Raw genomic sequence first — 17,350 nt, 5'->3', positions numbered from 1 at the left:
TACATCAGCACAATTTTGGATCCAAATTTTTTTTTTTTTTGCTAGGAAGTTATAAAGGTTAAAAGTTGACCAGCGATTTCTCATTTTTGCAACACATCACATTTGAAGTCACTTTGAGGGGTCTATATGATAGAAAATACCCAAAAGTGACACCATTCTAAAAACTGCACCCCTCAAGGTGCTCAAAACCACATTCAAGAAGTTTATTATTCAGGTGCTTCACAGGAATTTTTTGAATGTGTAAAAAAAAAAAAAAAACAATGAACATAACTTTTTTCACAAAAAAATTACTTCAGGTCCAATTTTTTTATTTTACCAAGGGTAACAGGAGAAATTGGACTGCAAAAGTTATTGTGCAATTTCTCCTGAGTACGCTGATACCTGATATGTGGGGGGGAACCACTGTTTCGAGCTCAGAAGGGAAGGAGCTCAGATCGGACGCCATGTCACGATTGGAGAGCCCCTGATGTGCCTAAACAGTAAAAACTCCCCACAAGTGACCCCATTTTGGAAACTAGACCCCCCAAGGAACTTATCTAGATATGTGGTGAGAACTTTGAACCCACAAGGGCTTCACAGAAGTTTATAACGTACAGCCGTACAATTAAAAAATCATATTTTTTCCACAAAAATGATCTTTTCACCCCCAATTTTTGTTTTCCCAAGGGTAACAGGACCCTGAAAGTTATTGTTCACTTTGTCCTGAGTATGCTGATACCCCATATATGGAGGTAAACCACTATTTGGGCACAAGGCAGAGCTCGGAAGGGAAGCAGCGCCATTTGACTTTTTTGGCTGGAATTGAGATCGGACACCATGTCGCGTTTGGAAAGCCCCTGATATGCCAAAACAGTGGAAACCCCCCACAAATGACACCATTTTGGAAACTAGACCCCCCAAGGAACTTATCTAGATGTGTGGTGAGTACTTTGAACCCCCAAGGGCTTCACAGAAGTTTATAATGCCCGGGCGTGAAAATAAAAAATCATTTTTTCCACAAACATGATCTTTTAGTCCCCAATTTTTTTTATTTTCCCAAGGGTAACAGGAGAAAATGGACCCCAAAAGATGTTGTCCAATTTGTCCTGAGTACGCTGATACCCCATATGTGGGAGAAAACTACTGTATGGGCACACATCGGGGCCCGGAAGGGAAGTAGTGACGTTTTGGAATGCAGACTTTGATGGATTGGTCTGCGGGTGTCATGTGCGTTTGGAGAGCCTCTGATGTACCTAAACTGTTGAAACTCCCCACAAGTGACCCCATTTTGGAAACTAGACCCCCCACGGAACTTATCTAGATGTGTGGTGAACACTTTGAACCTCCAAGTGCTTCACAGAAGTTTATAACGCCCGGGCGTGAAAATTTAAAAAAAAAAAAAAAATCAATTTTTTTTCCACAAAAATGATATTTTTACCCCCAATTTTTTATTTTCCTAAGAGTAACAGCAGAAATTGGACCCCAAAAGTTGTTTTGCAATTTGTCCTGTGTAGGCTGTTACCCCATATGTGGGGGTAAAAGCTTGAAAGGGAAGGAGCACCATTTGACTTTTTCAACGCAGAATTGGCTGGAATTGAGATCAGACGCCATGTTGCGCAAGGAGAGCACCTGATGTTCCCAAACAGTGGAAACCCCCCAATTCTAACTCCATCCCTACCCCCAACACACCCTTAACCCTAATCTCAGCCCTAACCCTAACGAGAAAATGGAAATAAATACATTCTTTTAATGTTATTATTTTTCCCTAACTAAGGGGGTGATAAAGGGGGGGGGGTTTGATTTACTATTTATAGCGGGTTTTTATGTTTGGCAGCTGTCATGCGCTAAAAGACGCTTTTTATTGTAAAAATAGTTTTTGCATCACCACATTTTGAGAGCTATAATTTTTCCATATTTTGACCCACCGAGTCACGTGAGGTCTTATTTTTTGTGGGACGCGTTGACATTTTTATTGGTACCATTTTTGGGCATGTGACATTTTTTTGATCGCTTTTTATTCTGATTTTTGGGACGCAGAATGAACAAAAACCAGCATTTCAAGAATTTCTTTTGGGGGGGTGCGTTTACACCGATCCACGTGCAGTAAAATTGATAAGGCGGTTTTATTCTTCAGGTCAGTACGGTTACAGCGATACCTCATTTATGTCATTTTTTATGTTTTGGCGCTTTTATGCGCTGAAAACAATTTTATATAAAAAATAATTATTTTTGCATTGCTTTATTCTGCGAGCTATAACTTTTATTTTTTCGCTGATGACGCTGTGTGGTTATTTATATACGTCTTTTTGATCGCGCGTTATTGCACTTTTTGTTCGGCGGTATGATAATAAAGCATTATTTTTTGCTTTGTTTTTTATTTTTATTTTTTAAGGGGTTCGCTAAAGGGGTTAACTAATGGGACAGTTTTATAGGGCGGGTCGTTATGGATGCGGCGATACTAAATATATGTACTTTTATTGAGTTGTTTTTTATTTCCAAAAACGAATTAGGGAATTTTTTTTTTTTTTTTTTAAATTTATTTAGCGATTTTTTTATAAAATATTTTTACACTTTTTTAAAAAAAAAAAAACTTTATTACATTATCCCAGGTGGGACATCACAGTCATGTGACAGATCGTTGTGACAGATCAGCGATCTGTCACAGGCAGTGCTGCAGGCCTTCTCATGCCGGCACTTTGCCGGCATGAGGAAGCCGCCTCCCTGCAGGCCCCCGAAGGTCCCCGCCGCCATTGTGGATTCGGGGACCTGCAGGGATAGAGGCCCCCGCAGCAGCGCTGCACATTGCGCTGCTGCAGGGGTCTCAGGGAAGCACGGAGGGAGCCCCCTCCCTGCCGATGCTTCCCTAAACCCCTGGTACACTGCGATCGTGTTTGATCGCAGTGTGCCAGGGGTTAGCGTGTCGGGGGCGGTCCGTGACCGCTCCTGACACATAGTGCCGTGTGTCAACTGTGATAATCAGCTGACACCCGGCCACGATCATCTAGACATACTATCCCGTCCATGGGCATAGGGGCCTGGGTCCCATGGACGGGATAGTAAGTCTCATATCAGAAAGGGGTTAAGGTGTTGACAATTTGCAGTTCTTGAGGCTGGTAACTGATGAACTTATCCTCTGTAGCAAAAGTAATTCTTGGTCTTCCTTTCCTGATGCTGTCCTCATTAGAGCCAGTATCATTATAGCAACTGATGGTTTTCATGACTCCACTTAACGAGAATTAGAAGGTTATAGTAATTTTATAGACTGACTGACCATCAGGTCTTAAAAGCAATAATGGATTGTCAATCCTTTTTTTTTTATTTATTCGAGAGCTTCCTGCCAAATTCTGGCTTAGAATACTTGTGGAATACCATTCAGAACTGTATGGAGCTGTGTACCAACACAACTTCAGCAAAACACATCTGACAGTCGCAAACATTTTCTTAAAGTTAAAAATTCCACAAATTAACTCATGATGAGGCACACCTGTTCATTATAAGCTATTTCAGGTGACTACATGATGATTGTACCTGTTACTGGTACGGGTGCCAGATATAACACTTAATTGATAAGCAAATGAGAAGGTTTTGGTGCGCCGTTGGTGTGACCAAGACATTGGTTACAGACCCTTATTTGCACCCTACCCCCACTTCTGATGGATAGTACTCACTTCCCAGAGAAAGCACTGTATGAATACTACCGGCTTGGGCACTCTAGGAAGCGAGCACTGTCCATCAGAAGGAGAGGAAGGGCTCCAACATGTAAATGCCTAACAGTTGACCGAGCCTTTCATTTGCATATGACCTAAAAGTTATTTTCTAAGGATGCCTTTAGGGAGTGACAGACTCCCTTTAAAACAAACAGTCTTGTCAAATATGTTTGTAGCTTTTGAAGATTATGTGTTTACATCAGTTAAAACAACCAAGAAAAATCTTAAAAGAAAGAATAACCTACCTCTCTGAAGAAAATTCTCTGGACTACATAGGCCACAACATCAGAGGCATTGTGCAAAGTCAAAAAAATAGGAATTGGCTACAAAGAAAGGAGAGAAAATACAAGTTTAACTCCGTTTACACATTGCATCTGTAACAATGGCTGATATGTGAAGAACAGGACATTCCTCACTCATTATTTATATTTAGTAGTATTACAGTATATCAGCTGGGCAGTGCTCTGGGCATTAGGCATGTGTCATTCAGTTCATCTGAAAACATGTATGTAATGATGTAATCACAGAGCGGTACAAGGACAATAAACCCATAGCAATGCCTGCAAAAAAAAAAAAAAGCAAACAGAATGGGAGCATCACTGCGGTTCTGAATGGAGGGAGACTGGTTGCTGTCACTGATTGTCTGATCTGATTCTTTTTCTTGTTGGCAGCAGACATCTTTTGGTGGGCACAGTGGAAAGTGACTTGACTGCTGCTGCAGAGTTATGGATGGCGGGCGCGTTACTGTTAGGTTATTTATAGTGCATTAGTGCTGAGACCTGGGCAGACTATCTGGATGCCACAAACCCATGTAGTAAAAACATGGCGGCAACACAGGTGCAAAATACTGATAAGACAACCACTCAACCTACCAATTCATGGAGGGAGGATTGCTTAGTATTAAATTGCACAAAAGAAGCTTGTATAGAGCACTGGTCACACACTGGTTGCTTTTAAATTTTATAGTGTTAGGACTAGCAAGTGTGAGGACTCATGACGTGGGTTGCGAGTTTGCGTATCTTGGCCAAAATAGCAACCAATACCTCATTATATTATGAATATTTTCTACACATCAATTTCAGGGTGCAGCCAAGCTCAGCAGTGATGGTCTTGTAAACTAGGGTGTCTGTTGTCATGGGATGCACTTAGATCAGGCGGGCTGCCCAGCGCTAATAGTATGGGCTTCACTAATAAGCTGTAAGCCAGACACTGTGCATTACCAATGTGTGACCAGCGTCCTATATGGTCCTCCATTGTGTAGTTTAATACTAAGCAATCACCCCTCCATGAATTGTGAGTGGTTATCTCATCAGTATTTTGCACCCGTGTTGCCGCCATCTTTACTACATGGGTATCCTGATAGTGCATTAGTCCTGAGACCTGGGCAGGTAACACAGTAACATAGTTATTAAGGTTGAAGTAAGACTTTAAGTCCATCTAGTTCAACTCATATCCTATCCTAACATGTTGATCCAGAGGAAGGCAAAAAAAACCCATGTGGCAACAAGTAAGCTTCACATTGTGGAGTCGGGAAGGAATTTTTTTCCCCATACGGCAAACAGACTAGCTCCCTGGATCAACGCAATATTAAGGAAACTAGTGTATATACTTTGTAATATTATACTTTTCAAGAATGGCCTTGTCCCCCCGTATTTTCCTCTGTACTAAGGGGATGAGAGATATTGGAGGGAAAGCGTAGGCCAGATGGTAATCCCAGGGTATCGTTAAAGCGTCTAGAGCTACTGGGCCCCCCTGGGGATCGATTGAGCAGAAGGTTTCCAATTTCCAGTTCTGACTATTCGCAAATAAGTCTCTCTCTGGCCGGCCCCAGAGTTTCACAATCTGGTTGAAGACTAACTGGCTTAGTTCCCACTCCCCCTGTTTTAGGCGTGTCCTGCTTAAGAAGTCCGCCGTTCGATTTTCTGAACCTTTTATGTGAAGGGCTGTCAGGGATTCTAGATTGTGTTCTGCCAGGTGGAAGATGGACTTTGCTACCTTCATCAGTGCTCGAGATCTGATGCCACCCTGGTGGTTTAGATATGCTACCACTACCTCTTTGTCTGAGAAGACCCTTGTGTGATGGGAGCAAAGTGAATCTAGAAAATGAATGAGAGCTAGTTTTACTGCCAGCAGCTCCTTCATATTTGAGGAAGCGGACTCTCTTCCCTGGGTCCAGGGCCCTTGCGCCACCTGGTTGCCTAGATGTGCACCCCACCCCCAGGGGCTTGCGTCCGTAGTTAGGATCTTTGTCGCAGGCAACGCCCAAGGAATCCCCTTGGTTAAGTTGGCTGGATCTGTTCACCACGTTAAGGAGTGTATTGTCTCTGGTGAGATGTTTAATTGCGTGTCTAAATTCCCGCGTGGGGAAACGTCTGCGCCTAATATTTCCCACTGTAAGTCTCGAGTATGGCTCTGTGCCCACTGAACTGCTGGCATGCAGGCTTTCATTGACCCCAATAGTGACATTGCTTTTCTCAGGGTAGTGTTTGGGGAGGCTATCATTTGTGACGACATCTGTGCCATTTTTTGAACCTTTGTCTGCGGAAGGTAACATTTCTGTTCGATTGAGTCCAGTGTTATCCCCAAGTACTCCTGCACCTGACTTGGTACGAGTCTGGACTTGGACAAATTCAGCATCCATCCTAGACTCTGTAGAGATCTCATGACCATCTCCAATTGTTGTTTGCAGTGGTGAGAGGTGACACCTATTATTAAGAGATCGTCCAGGTATGGGACTATCAGGATGTTTTGCTCTCTTATGTGGGCCATTGCCTCAGACATTACCTTCGTAAATACTTTTGGAGCGATGGCTAGCCCGAAGGGGAGGGCTCTGAACTGATAATGTTTCATCTCCCCATGGATTGTCACTGCCACCCTGAGGTATTTCCTGTGGTCTCTAAATAGGCACATGGTAATATGCGTCCCACAAGTCTAATACGGCCATGAAGCAAGATGGGGGAAGCATTTTTATACAAGATTTTATTGTCTCCATTTTGAAGTGCTGAATTTCCAGGAAGTTATTCAACCTTTTTAGATTTATGATCGCCCTGTACGATCCATCTGGCTTCTTGCGAAGGAAGACAGGGGAGTAGAAGCCTTTTCCCCTGTCTTGGTAGGGGACTTATTGTAACACATTTTTCTCTCTTAGATTCGTTATTTCTTGTTGCAGAGCCAGCTGCTCGTGTGATGTCCTTTGGAGCGTTATCACGAAAGAGTTGTTTGGGAGGGTAACGAATCTTAGCCTCAGACCTTCCTTTATTATGTTTAGTATCCACGAACTCGGATATTTTTTCCCAGGCCTGGAGAAAGTAGGATAATCTTCCCCTGACCCGGGGAGTACCTTCATTGTGGCTTCTTGTTGTAGGGGGGTTTGTTAAACATAAAGCCTTTATTCTTGTTCCTTCTATCCTCCCATCCTTCTTTGTTCCCTTTTGGGGGCTTCCGTCACATAAACCTTCTGTTCTGAAACGGCCGTTTGTATGATTGGCTGGGGAACCCGGGAAAGGATTTCTTCTTGTCCCCTGCCATGTCTAAGATGTCGTCCAGTGTTGGGCCAAATAAGAATTCCCCCTCGCATGGGATTGAGCACAATTTGGTTTTTGTTTGCAAATCTCCTGGCCACCATTTCAGCCATAAGGCGCGTCTTGCGGCATTCGAGAAGGCCGCTGTCATGGCCGCCAGCCTGGTTGAGTCTACCAACGCATCCGCCAGGAAAGCTGCTGCTGCTCCCTTCACTACCAAAACTGATCTCTGTATAGTCTCTCTTGGGACTTTCCCTTTTATCTGCGAATCTAAATGGTCCAGCCAGACCATTAGGGTGCATGCCGTACACGTGGCTGCTACGGCTGGCTTTAGCCCTCCTCCTGCCGCCTCCCAAGCGTTTTTTAAAAAAGTTTCAGCTTTTTTATCCATTGGGTCCTTCAGGGTACCCATGTCTTCGAAGGGCAGGGCAAATTTTTTTAGAAGCTTTTGCGACCGCTGCATCTAATTTAGGTGCTTTGCTCCATAAGGAGCCGGCTGGGTCGTCAAAGGGGTATTTCCTGGCCTGAACAAAATTCCTCATATTCTTAGAGGTACGCTGTCACATATTTTGATAGCTGCTAGAGTGTTGACAGCGGCTAGATGGAAAGATCCCACCCCCCCAGAGGTTGCAGGACTAATTGATAGAATTAACACTCACTGCCAGCTTGAACTAGCACTAGCTCATGACCGCCATAATAAAAAGACAGAACATCTGGCACCCCTGGATACATAGTAGACACTCCACGTTGCCCCGCTCCAGCCTGCTTAGCCGTATATAATTAAGATGCCGGATATTGGATGTTGTCTGTTTTCTTTCCTTTTTGGAATATATTACTGTACTGCAGAACACAGACTTATTATGTGTACTTGCTGTTACACATAGTTCTATCGATGCCACTAATGCCTGTTCCTCCCCTCACCCCTTCCCCTCCCCCCTTCCTTTCCTGTTTTTCATTTGTCGGTCCCCACTTTCTGCTCCTTATTTTCTCCTCTTGTTCCCCTAGTTTCATATATATGGTGGTTGTAACTATGGTTGTCATTGTTTTGACTTGTTTTCTTGTTCAACCTCAACAAAAATAATTGAGAAAAAAAAAAAAAAAAAAAGGGGTATTTCCTCTTTGGTGTTAGGAGGGCTTTTTCCACTCTCGCTTGATTAGGGAGTGGATTTTCTCATAAACCGGGAAAGCCCTCAGTTTTTTTTGCTCTAGCCCTCCGAACATTAGGTCTTGGGCAGTTTTCTTAGGGCGTTGGTCTACCAGCCCCATGGTTGTCCTCACAGCTTTTACCAGGGCGTCCGTCTCCTCAATAGGAAAGCAGCTGCGTCGCCCTTCTGAGGATGATGAAGAGGACTGGGAGGATGATGAATTACTTGAGTCGGATAGTTCACTTCCTGACTCACTAACGCTGGACTCTGGGGATCTATGCCTGGACCTGCGTTTTTTCTTTGAGGTTCTGGCGCTCTTAAGGGCGTCTTCAACCTGGGTTTTTATTAATGTTTTGAGGTCTAAGGCAAACCTCGGGGATTCCTCCTGTATTGGCTGCTCTATGCAAGCCGCACAGAGCTTTTACTCCCACGTAGGGGGCAACTCCTCCGTGCATATAGCACATACCATGTGTTTTTACGCCCCTGAAAAAGAAAAATTAATAGTCACACATTAGCGAGCGGGCATTCACGGAGATCACTCACCCTCCTGTGGAACGAGCGATACCGTCTCGGGCGTAGGGATTATCTCCACTGCTGAATCCACTTCTGGCTGTGCCGCCATGGTGGAGTTTTGGCTGCGCCGCGATCCCGTACGACCGCTGCTGCTGCGCTGCTGGGAAGAGTCGCGCTGGCGCTGTTCCTGTGTTTGCTGTGGTCCCTGCTTCGGGGACCGCCGCCGTGTCTCCTTCTTCTTCTACGGTCTCCCACTCATTGACCGCTTCTTCCCCTTCAGCAGGGCTTTTTTAAACCTTATTCGCTTTTTTTAAATTTGCCGCCACCCTCTTCCCAGGGCTCCCTGCGCCCCAACGGAAGTCTCGCGCGTGCGCACAGCGAGATTACCCAGCGGTGCACCGCGCCTCCCTTTATTAAGGGAGCTGTAATCGCACGCGCCTGCGTACCGGCGTCCTGCACGTCCCGGCGCCGGTATCCTGCACCCTCCCGGCCTGCTCAGTTGCCCGCAGCTCCGGTGGCTGCCGCCGCCCCTGCTCCGCGCTGCAGAGGCCTGCCCGCCTCGCGGTTTCCGGTGGCCGCCGCCGCCGCCCGAGGTCTGGCAAGCTCTGTCCTGTGGCCCTCGGTGACTGCCGCCACCTGCACAGGCTGCATCGCCGCCTCTGCAGGGCTCTCCTGCCGTCACTACCTGCAGGAGACAGCCCCATTTTTTTTTTTTTCTCCCCTCTTTGGGATCGGATATTTCCTGGCTTCTTCACTGCCTCTCCCCACTCACCCTCAAGGCCCGCCGACCCAGGTGGTGGTGCTTCGGGGAAGCCTGTCTAAGGCCTCGACCCAGCCGAGGCAGGGAGCCCCGCTGCCTATCACCGGACTGGGTCGGTCCCCAGAATCCCGCGTCGACCTGTCAGGTACGTGCTGTAGGTTCCCCGTCAGGGACAGGAAACCAACTGATGTGGGAGAGAGGTACCGCCTTTTTCATCTGTAGGTTTTCTGTCCCTGAGGGCGGATCTCTCTCTCTCCGTGGTGCCGTCATGGGGAAAGAGAAATTATGCTCTCCTCATGAACATCTATGCCTCTTTTAATGCATCCCATTATTTTATTTGCCTTTGCAGCAGCTGCCTGACACTGGCCACTAAATGTGAGTTTGTCACCCACCCATACACCCAGGTCTTTTTCATTGACAGTTTTGCCCAGTGTTTTACAATTAAGCACATAATTATACATTTTGTTTGTTCTACCCAAGTGCATGACCTTACATTTATCCCCATTAAAGCTCATTTGCCATTTATCAGCCCAAGCTTCTAGTTTACATAAATCCTCCTGTAATATAAAATTGTCCTCCTCTGTATGGATTACCCTGCAGAGTTTAGTGTCATTAATAAATATGTTAAAAAGCAGGCCCAAAACTGACCCCTGTGGTACCCCACTGCTAACCGTGACCCAGTCAGAGTGTGCTCCATTAATAACCACCCTTTGTTTCTTATCCCTGAGCCAGCTCTTAACCCACTTACACATATTTTCCACTATCCCCATTGTTCTCATTTTATGTATCAACCTTTTGTGTGGCACCGTATCAAAAGCTTTTGAAAAGTCCATGTACACCACGTCCACTGCATTCCCTTGGTCCAGTCCGGAACTTACCTCTTCATAAAAGCTTATCAGATTAGTCTGACAGGAACGGTTCCTCGGAAACCCATGTTGATATTGGGTTATGAGGTTATTCTTCTTCAGATACTCCAGTATAGTATCTCTTAGAAAACCCTCCAGGATTTTACCCACTTACTGGCCTATAAGTTCAGTTTTTGTCCCCTTTTTGAATATTGGCACCACATTTGCTATACGCCAGTCCTGTGGTACAGACCCTGTTATTATGGAATCTTTAAAGATTAAAAATAATGGTCTATCTATGATTGTGCTTAATTCCTGCAGTACTCGGGGGTGTATCCCATCTGGGCCCGGGGATTTGTCAATTTTAGTGGTTTAGAATTTGAGGTTTCTCCTCCGACGTTGGCCAATCAAGAAATACAACTGCGCCCAAAGAGAAGGCAACAGCTGCAGATGTCTCCCGTGGCCATGCTGAGAACGCCGCAGTCACCGTTTCCCTTCTGCTATTGTAGCACTAGAACACAGGAGAGCAGCAGCGCTGGACCTGATCATCAGGCCATGAACAGTGCTGCTCTTCTCATGTGCTCCAATAGCAGTTGGTTGAAGGAAAAAAATAGAACTTTTATTACCAGGGAAAACCACACCTGTTACCAGGGCTGTGGAGTTGGTAAGCCAAACCTGCGACTCCGACTCCTCAATTTCCCTTACACCGACTCCGACATATATTGCTTATATTTAAGTGAAAAATTTATTGTAGTACAATTTGAACATCAGACATTAAATCATTTTTATGATACAATAATCAAGATATTTAGATAGAACATAATACAACTTTAGAACACAAAAAACTAATAAATTCTAAATGTGTAATACACTATGTAATATCGAATATATATCACTATGTAATAAACTATAAGTGGCAAAAAACAGTTTTCAACAAAAACATACTAAATAACATTTGTGCAGTCTATGAATTTGTTCTAAGAAATAGAATTGCCTCCATCAGATCCTCCTTCATAGATGACCTCAAATCTGACCTAATAATTTTAAGGCCAGAGAACAACCTCTCTACAGTAACTTAGGTTGGAGGCAAAGCCGTAACCACATGGATATTGTTAGAGATGCTGCCCAAGTATAAAGGAATTGCCTCATGCACAGTCAGTTTTGATGAACGGTTGAATTATTCTATTTCTTTGAGAGCAAGTGAAACATTTTGCTGAAATATGGTCAATCTGCTTGCTATAGGAGACAGAGTGAAATCTTTTTCCTTGCGGCAACGCTTTGCCTGCTCCATGTCATACAAATACTTGTCAAAGTCAAACTCCTCATCTGATGAGGATGAAGATATGGCAGCAGTAGCACTGTCAGGACCCGAGTCCTCTCGCGCCTGGCAGTCCTCCTGTAGGCACTCTTCCTAACTGCTACCTCAGTCAGAGCTTCTTTCCTTTAGTAAGCTGTTGATCATCAAGCAGTATACGATGACTTGGGCCCACATAAAACAGCTGCCAGAAAAATTTTATTTTACAATAGCTGTGTCTCTCTCCATTTCATTGAAGCAGAAATGTCATCTGCAATTAAACAGCAAAATAGCAAGTTCTTCCACTCCCTCATGAAAATGCCAGGAGTTAAATCCTTAGCTTGTAATTTTTTAGTCACGGTAAATGGGTGATTAAGCAATTCCTTCAATTCAGCCACCTGTGTCCATTGACCTTCATTTATGGTTACCTGAGGGTTCGCCATATCTATAAGAAACGGTTTTAGTTCAAGCAATCGCTCAAATCATTAAATAAGGGCTGCCCCACCGAGCGGCTTGATCAACAATTGCCCCTTTCCCAGCACGTCTCTTCAAAATGGAATCAATTTTAGGGGTTCTGGCGGCAATAACCAATTTCCTCACGTTGCTAATCAGATTTCCAGCATGTCCCTCTTGCAGACTCTCTCTTATTGCCAGCTGCAGCGTCTGCACAACACAGCGGATGTGATGAATAGGAAAGTGTTTTGAAGCAGCTTCAACAAGATCATCTATTTCTACAGTATAATTTTGCTGTTCTTCTGTAGTAATAGCTGTTTGTTCCTCAGTTACATGAACAGCACTGTGGCCTTCCATCTCAAACATACCGAATCCTAAATTTTCTTCTAGCTGTTGTTCATTACTCTCATTCATCAGTGTAATTGTACTTACGCTTGAAGCATTGTCCGTTACAATAGTAAGAACCTGTTCTTTTTTGAGTTTGTAATCTTGCAGAACTTTTTCCACTAAGGCCTAGAGATACTGGCTGCTGTGATGAGCTTTAGTATCTTTTACTGCCAGCGTGTTGGTAACAATTTTTGTTGTCACAAACATATCGAACATTGATGGCAAAATAGTTCACTCTGTGACGTGTGCAGGCATCCATTTTAAGAAACATGAAGCGTCTTTTGAGAGTCTTCTTAAGATCTTCCTTTTGTTTAAGGGCTTCTTCAATCACTAATTTTCTAATACTTTCTCTTTCCAGAGAAACACCAAGTTTGGGGGCCATTTCTCCATTAAGAGCTGTAAAAGCTGGTCGTGCAAATAATAATAATGGTACATCGTCCTTAACAAGCTTGATGAGTTGTCTTTTAGACATATCTGCTGTCATTGTTACGGTAACTTTGTCACTTACAAAATATCTTGTTAATGATATTTGAGACGCTCTTTCCTCCTCCTTTGCCTGGCAGGAAGTGTTAAGGGGGTTTTACACTAAGCGATATCGCTAGCAATATCGCTAAAACGTCACTGGTTTTGTGACGTTATAGCGATATTGCTAGCGATATCGCTATGTGTGATACTTACCAGCGACCGGCTCCCCCGCTGTCCATCGCTGATCGCGCGAGAATGTCCGGCTCCATTTCTCGTCGGGCGCTTCCTGCTGAGACTTCCTGCTGTGCCGACGAGCGACGCTGGACGCGGGCGGGAGGACGCAGGATCGCTGTGTGTGAATGGTAAGTATCGTGCGCTGCGTCGCTGCTGCATCGCTGTGAGATCTTTCTGTATGAAAGCTCACTAGCGATCATTTAGCGATGCACCAACGATCCTGACCGGGTCGGATCACTGGTTGGATCGCTGGTGCATCGCTAAATGTAAAAGGGCCTTTAGTCTGTGTGCTACCCAGCTTTCATTCTTTTTGGTACAGATAAGATATGGAGACAGATATGGATAAATGGATACATAGATAGAGCAGATTTCTAATCTCCTTTTGATATTGAAAACATTATCTATGAGCTCAAAAACCTTTCAGGTGATGCGGTTTTTTAAAAATCTGATCGGCTTTTGCAGCTGAAAAACGTATCCTCAAAAAACGCAGCAAAAATGCTGTGTGTGAATGTATCCTTAGATCAGGAATAGAACAGCCATTATAGGACATTTCATAACTTTCCCAAATTCCTATGAAAAAATATTCAGCACATTCTGCATTGAACTACTGTACCCAATTTATTATATATTTTAGGAGTCGGTCCATTTTATACCGACTCCAACTCCACCAAAATGAGCACCGACTCCGACTCCACAGCCCTGCCTGTTACAGAACTGCAGATTGGCAGCAATTCGAGGTGGCGCTAAATTAAATTAAAAATTGCAGTGGCAGCTCCTCTGTAACAGTCAGCTCAGTCTGTCCGCCATAAGAGGACACACACCCCTCTGCTCTCCGCCAGGCCTCGGCCCTGGGACACCAGTGATATAAGGGGCCTTGTCCAAGTCTTTTTTTTTTTTTTGCATTTTGCATTCAGACTTGAGAAAAAAAAAAAAATGTTTGAGATCTTTAACATTACATTTTCCTAATGTGTCCTTGAGTTCTTTGGATAATCCATGACTTTTAGGTGACTTGTCCAGAAATAACTGAAGAGCAGGGTTGCAACATTGCATTGAGTCTTAGTGTTGATTTCCGGCCAAAGCACACACTAAGGCTATGTTCACACGTTGCCTTTTTTCTGCAGGCAAAACCTGCTCTCTTGGCAGTAAAGAATCTGCTTATAAAAAGCAGGCTTTACTGGGTTTTTTTTTGTCTCTCGTGCTCGCTGATATCAGTACCCCCTCCCCCCCCCCAAAAAAAAAAAAAAAAAAAAAAAATCATGATGCAACTTCCTTAAGGTTTTTGCACCAAAAATGCAGCAAAAACCTGATACCTGTGTTTTTGCACTTACTAATTGATTTCTATGAATGCAAAAATGTAGCAAAAATTGCTGATAGAAGTGACATGCTGCAGTTTGCAAAAAAAGCACGAGTTTTCCAAATTACTCAGGGAAAAAAAAAACAAAACAATGTCTTTGCATGAGATTTCTGAAATCTCCTACTCTTTGCTGGTACTGTAAAAAAACAGCTTAAAATTTGCAGGAAAAAAACAGCAAAAATGCAACATGTGACCATAGCCTTAAGGACACCAACTGAAATGGTGGTCTCAAATGAGCCATAAAAGAAAATTCCTATTTAAGATCCCCTCTTGGAGCCAGGAAGCACAGCCGTAATAGACCCCGGACATGTAAGGCAAATAACTGAAAAGCTGTTTTTTTCTACTTCTGTTACCATGAGAAAATATACAATTAGCCATAACTTCTACTGTGATAAAGTCAGTCATTGGGTGCAAGAGAAATACAAGTGGTGAAAACTTGTCAAAGGAGAGGTGAGATGCTACTTAAGGGAATCTGTCACCTGGTTTTTGCCACCAAATTAAATAACTGCATAATGTAGAGGCATTTACTGGTCTACTTGCAGAGGTTTTGAAAATCTGCTGGGAAAAAAAAAAAAAGTTTTTTTTTTTTTTTTTTCATTCATTAGAGGACTAGTAAACTTGCTGACATTTTTATGAGCACTGTATAACACGGCCTCCCACGACTGAGTGGCCTATTTCACTGAATTCTGCCAATTAGTGGTGTGAACGGAGTTATATAGAGCGCAGCATTCAGAGGACGGCTAGATCTGCAGCAGAGAAAACAGCGATTTTATCAAAACTGCAGCAAGCAGCCCAATAAGTGATACATCACTAAAATCAGAGTCTCTGAACCTACATTATGCTGTTTCCAGAGGAGGTAGCAAAATCCTGCTGAAAGGTTACCTTTAAAGTAGCATGCAGAGAAAGGGATAGGTGTATAAGAGGTTATCAAAACCAGACTTCACTGGTTACCAGGATGAAAGTACAGAACATGGGCAATGTCACATACCAGCCTTGACAGAGCTCTGGAACCTGCATAAATAATGCCCACAAAGAATGCAGACGCTGGAAGCCAAGACACAATGTCAGCCCTGTAAAACAGTTAAGAAGTGGTCATATAATGTGCAGATCTCAAACATTTTATTTACACTCCAGCCAGAGAAGCACTAAATCACACCACAAAAGCTTATAAAATAAGCATGTTTTTCTGGTTGTAAATATAGCATAAAAACTAATTACAATTCCAAAGACATGCTACAACTTAAATGTGACCAGCTTTTTGCAACAGAGATAAGCATGATGTAAGGGCAGAGACCCTGGATCCAGCGATGTATCATTTACTGTGCTGCATTGCTGATAAAAATCACTTTCATCTGCTGCAGATCTATCAGTTCTCTGAATGCGGACCTCTGTATAATCCAGCCCACAGCACTGATTGTGTGCACTGTGCATAGGCAAAATTCTGCCAGTGGTGAGGGTGTGGCTATAGAGAGCTCATAAATATGAAGAACTACGCGGAAGGAGCCTTACTAGCTCTTTATTAACAAAATCATTTTTTTTCAGCAGAAGTTTATGACTACAGCAAACAGCCCAATAAGTAACATCGCTGGAATAAGGATCTCTGCCCCTACATTGTGCTGCTCTCAGATTTGTGACAGATTCCCTTTTAGGCCTGTTTCACACTTCCGTTTTTGTGTCCGCCAAACGGATCCGTTTCCGTTTTTTTGACGGAAACTGATGCAAACGGATCCGTTTTTAAAAAAACGGATCCGTTTTTTTGACGGATCCGCGGTAACCACTAATGGAAGTCTATGGGACAAAAAAAACGGATCCTGCAAAAAAATGGCGGATCCGTTTTTTTACGGAAACCAACGGATTTTGACGGATTTGAAAAAACGGAAGTGTGAAACAGGGCTAAAGTGGTTGCCCAAGATTATCCTTAGCATCATCAGTCTCACAACAGTGGGGTCTGATACCCAACACCACCACTGATCTGTTAGCAGCTAATGTGTTTGAATGTGAACAGTGTATAGAGCTCCGCACTCTGTGTACTGGCTGTACTCAAATATGGCAGCACAGCTCCCATTCACTTCATTAGGAGCTGAGCCATAGTACATGAGGCCACTACACTTTGTAGGAAGCCAAGTTATTCCGGCTCTGTACAGCAGGAGAAAAAAATGACAAGGATCCAGTGTAGGAGATCTTAATCTTTGGGGTGGGATAGGACCCTCAGCAATCACTAATTGATATGTCAAGCTTTCTCTCAGGGAAAAAAAATTTTAAAAGGAAAAAAAAAAAAAAAAAAAGTTGTGCATGGGTCAGGGTATGCATGAATAGGTGTTTGGTGAGGTGAACATTAGTTTCTTCTAATTGGAGATTTCATAAATTACCCAAATACAAAGTGATATTTCTCCAATATTTCCGCACAATCATTTACAATGTCTAAAAGTGGTTTGTCCCCCTCAAATTCTCCATCCACACAGGTGTAGGTTACAGGCTGCACACTAGGCACACACACTTATTTCCACAGAGTGTAACACCATTTTTGAAAATAATGAAAACCCTGATGTAACATACTTGCCCATCCCTCTTGGTTTGTGACATGGCTCTATCAGGGCATTATATTCTCTGGTGACTGAGAGGTGTTTGTAAAGATACACGGCTCTGCTCCATCACAGAAGATGCTGGTAGTGGAGTCTGTGCCCTGCTTTGCC

The 17,350-nt window shown here is 43.6% G+C and overlaps 1 protein-coding gene across 8 annotated transcripts in view; it reads right to left on the bottom strand.

Moving 5' to 3' along the window:
• Positions 1-17,350, bottom strand: part of TMEM241 (transmembrane protein 241) — a 177,373-nt gene that overhangs the window by 132,942 nt on the left and 27,081 nt on the right. For all 8 annotated transcript variants that reach the window (XR_012221269.1, XR_012221268.1, XM_073550836.1 and 5 more), the window contains 2 exons: positions 15,646-15,727; positions 3,932-4,009 (listed from right to left, as the gene is read on the bottom strand). Coding sequence is in view for 6 of the 8 variants with exons in the window: in XM_073550836.1 (XP_073406937.1) it covers positions 3,932-4,009; positions 15,646-15,727 (160 nt within the window). In the remaining 2 variants the exon portion in view is untranslated. The remainder of the gene's footprint in view (positions 1-3,931; positions 4,010-15,645; positions 15,728-17,350) is intronic.

The sequence above is a fragment of the Dendrobates tinctorius genome, unplaced genomic scaffold, assembly GCF_039654945.1.
Source record: "Dendrobates tinctorius isolate UK_male_01 unplaced genomic scaffold, ASM3965494v1 ptg000171l, whole genome shotgun sequence".
NCBI classification, from domain to species: Eukaryota; Metazoa; Chordata; class Amphibia; order Anura; family Dendrobatidae; genus Dendrobates; species Dendrobates tinctorius.
Note: the sequence above shows the minus strand (reverse complement) of the source record. Positions and strands in the feature narration are given on the sequence as shown.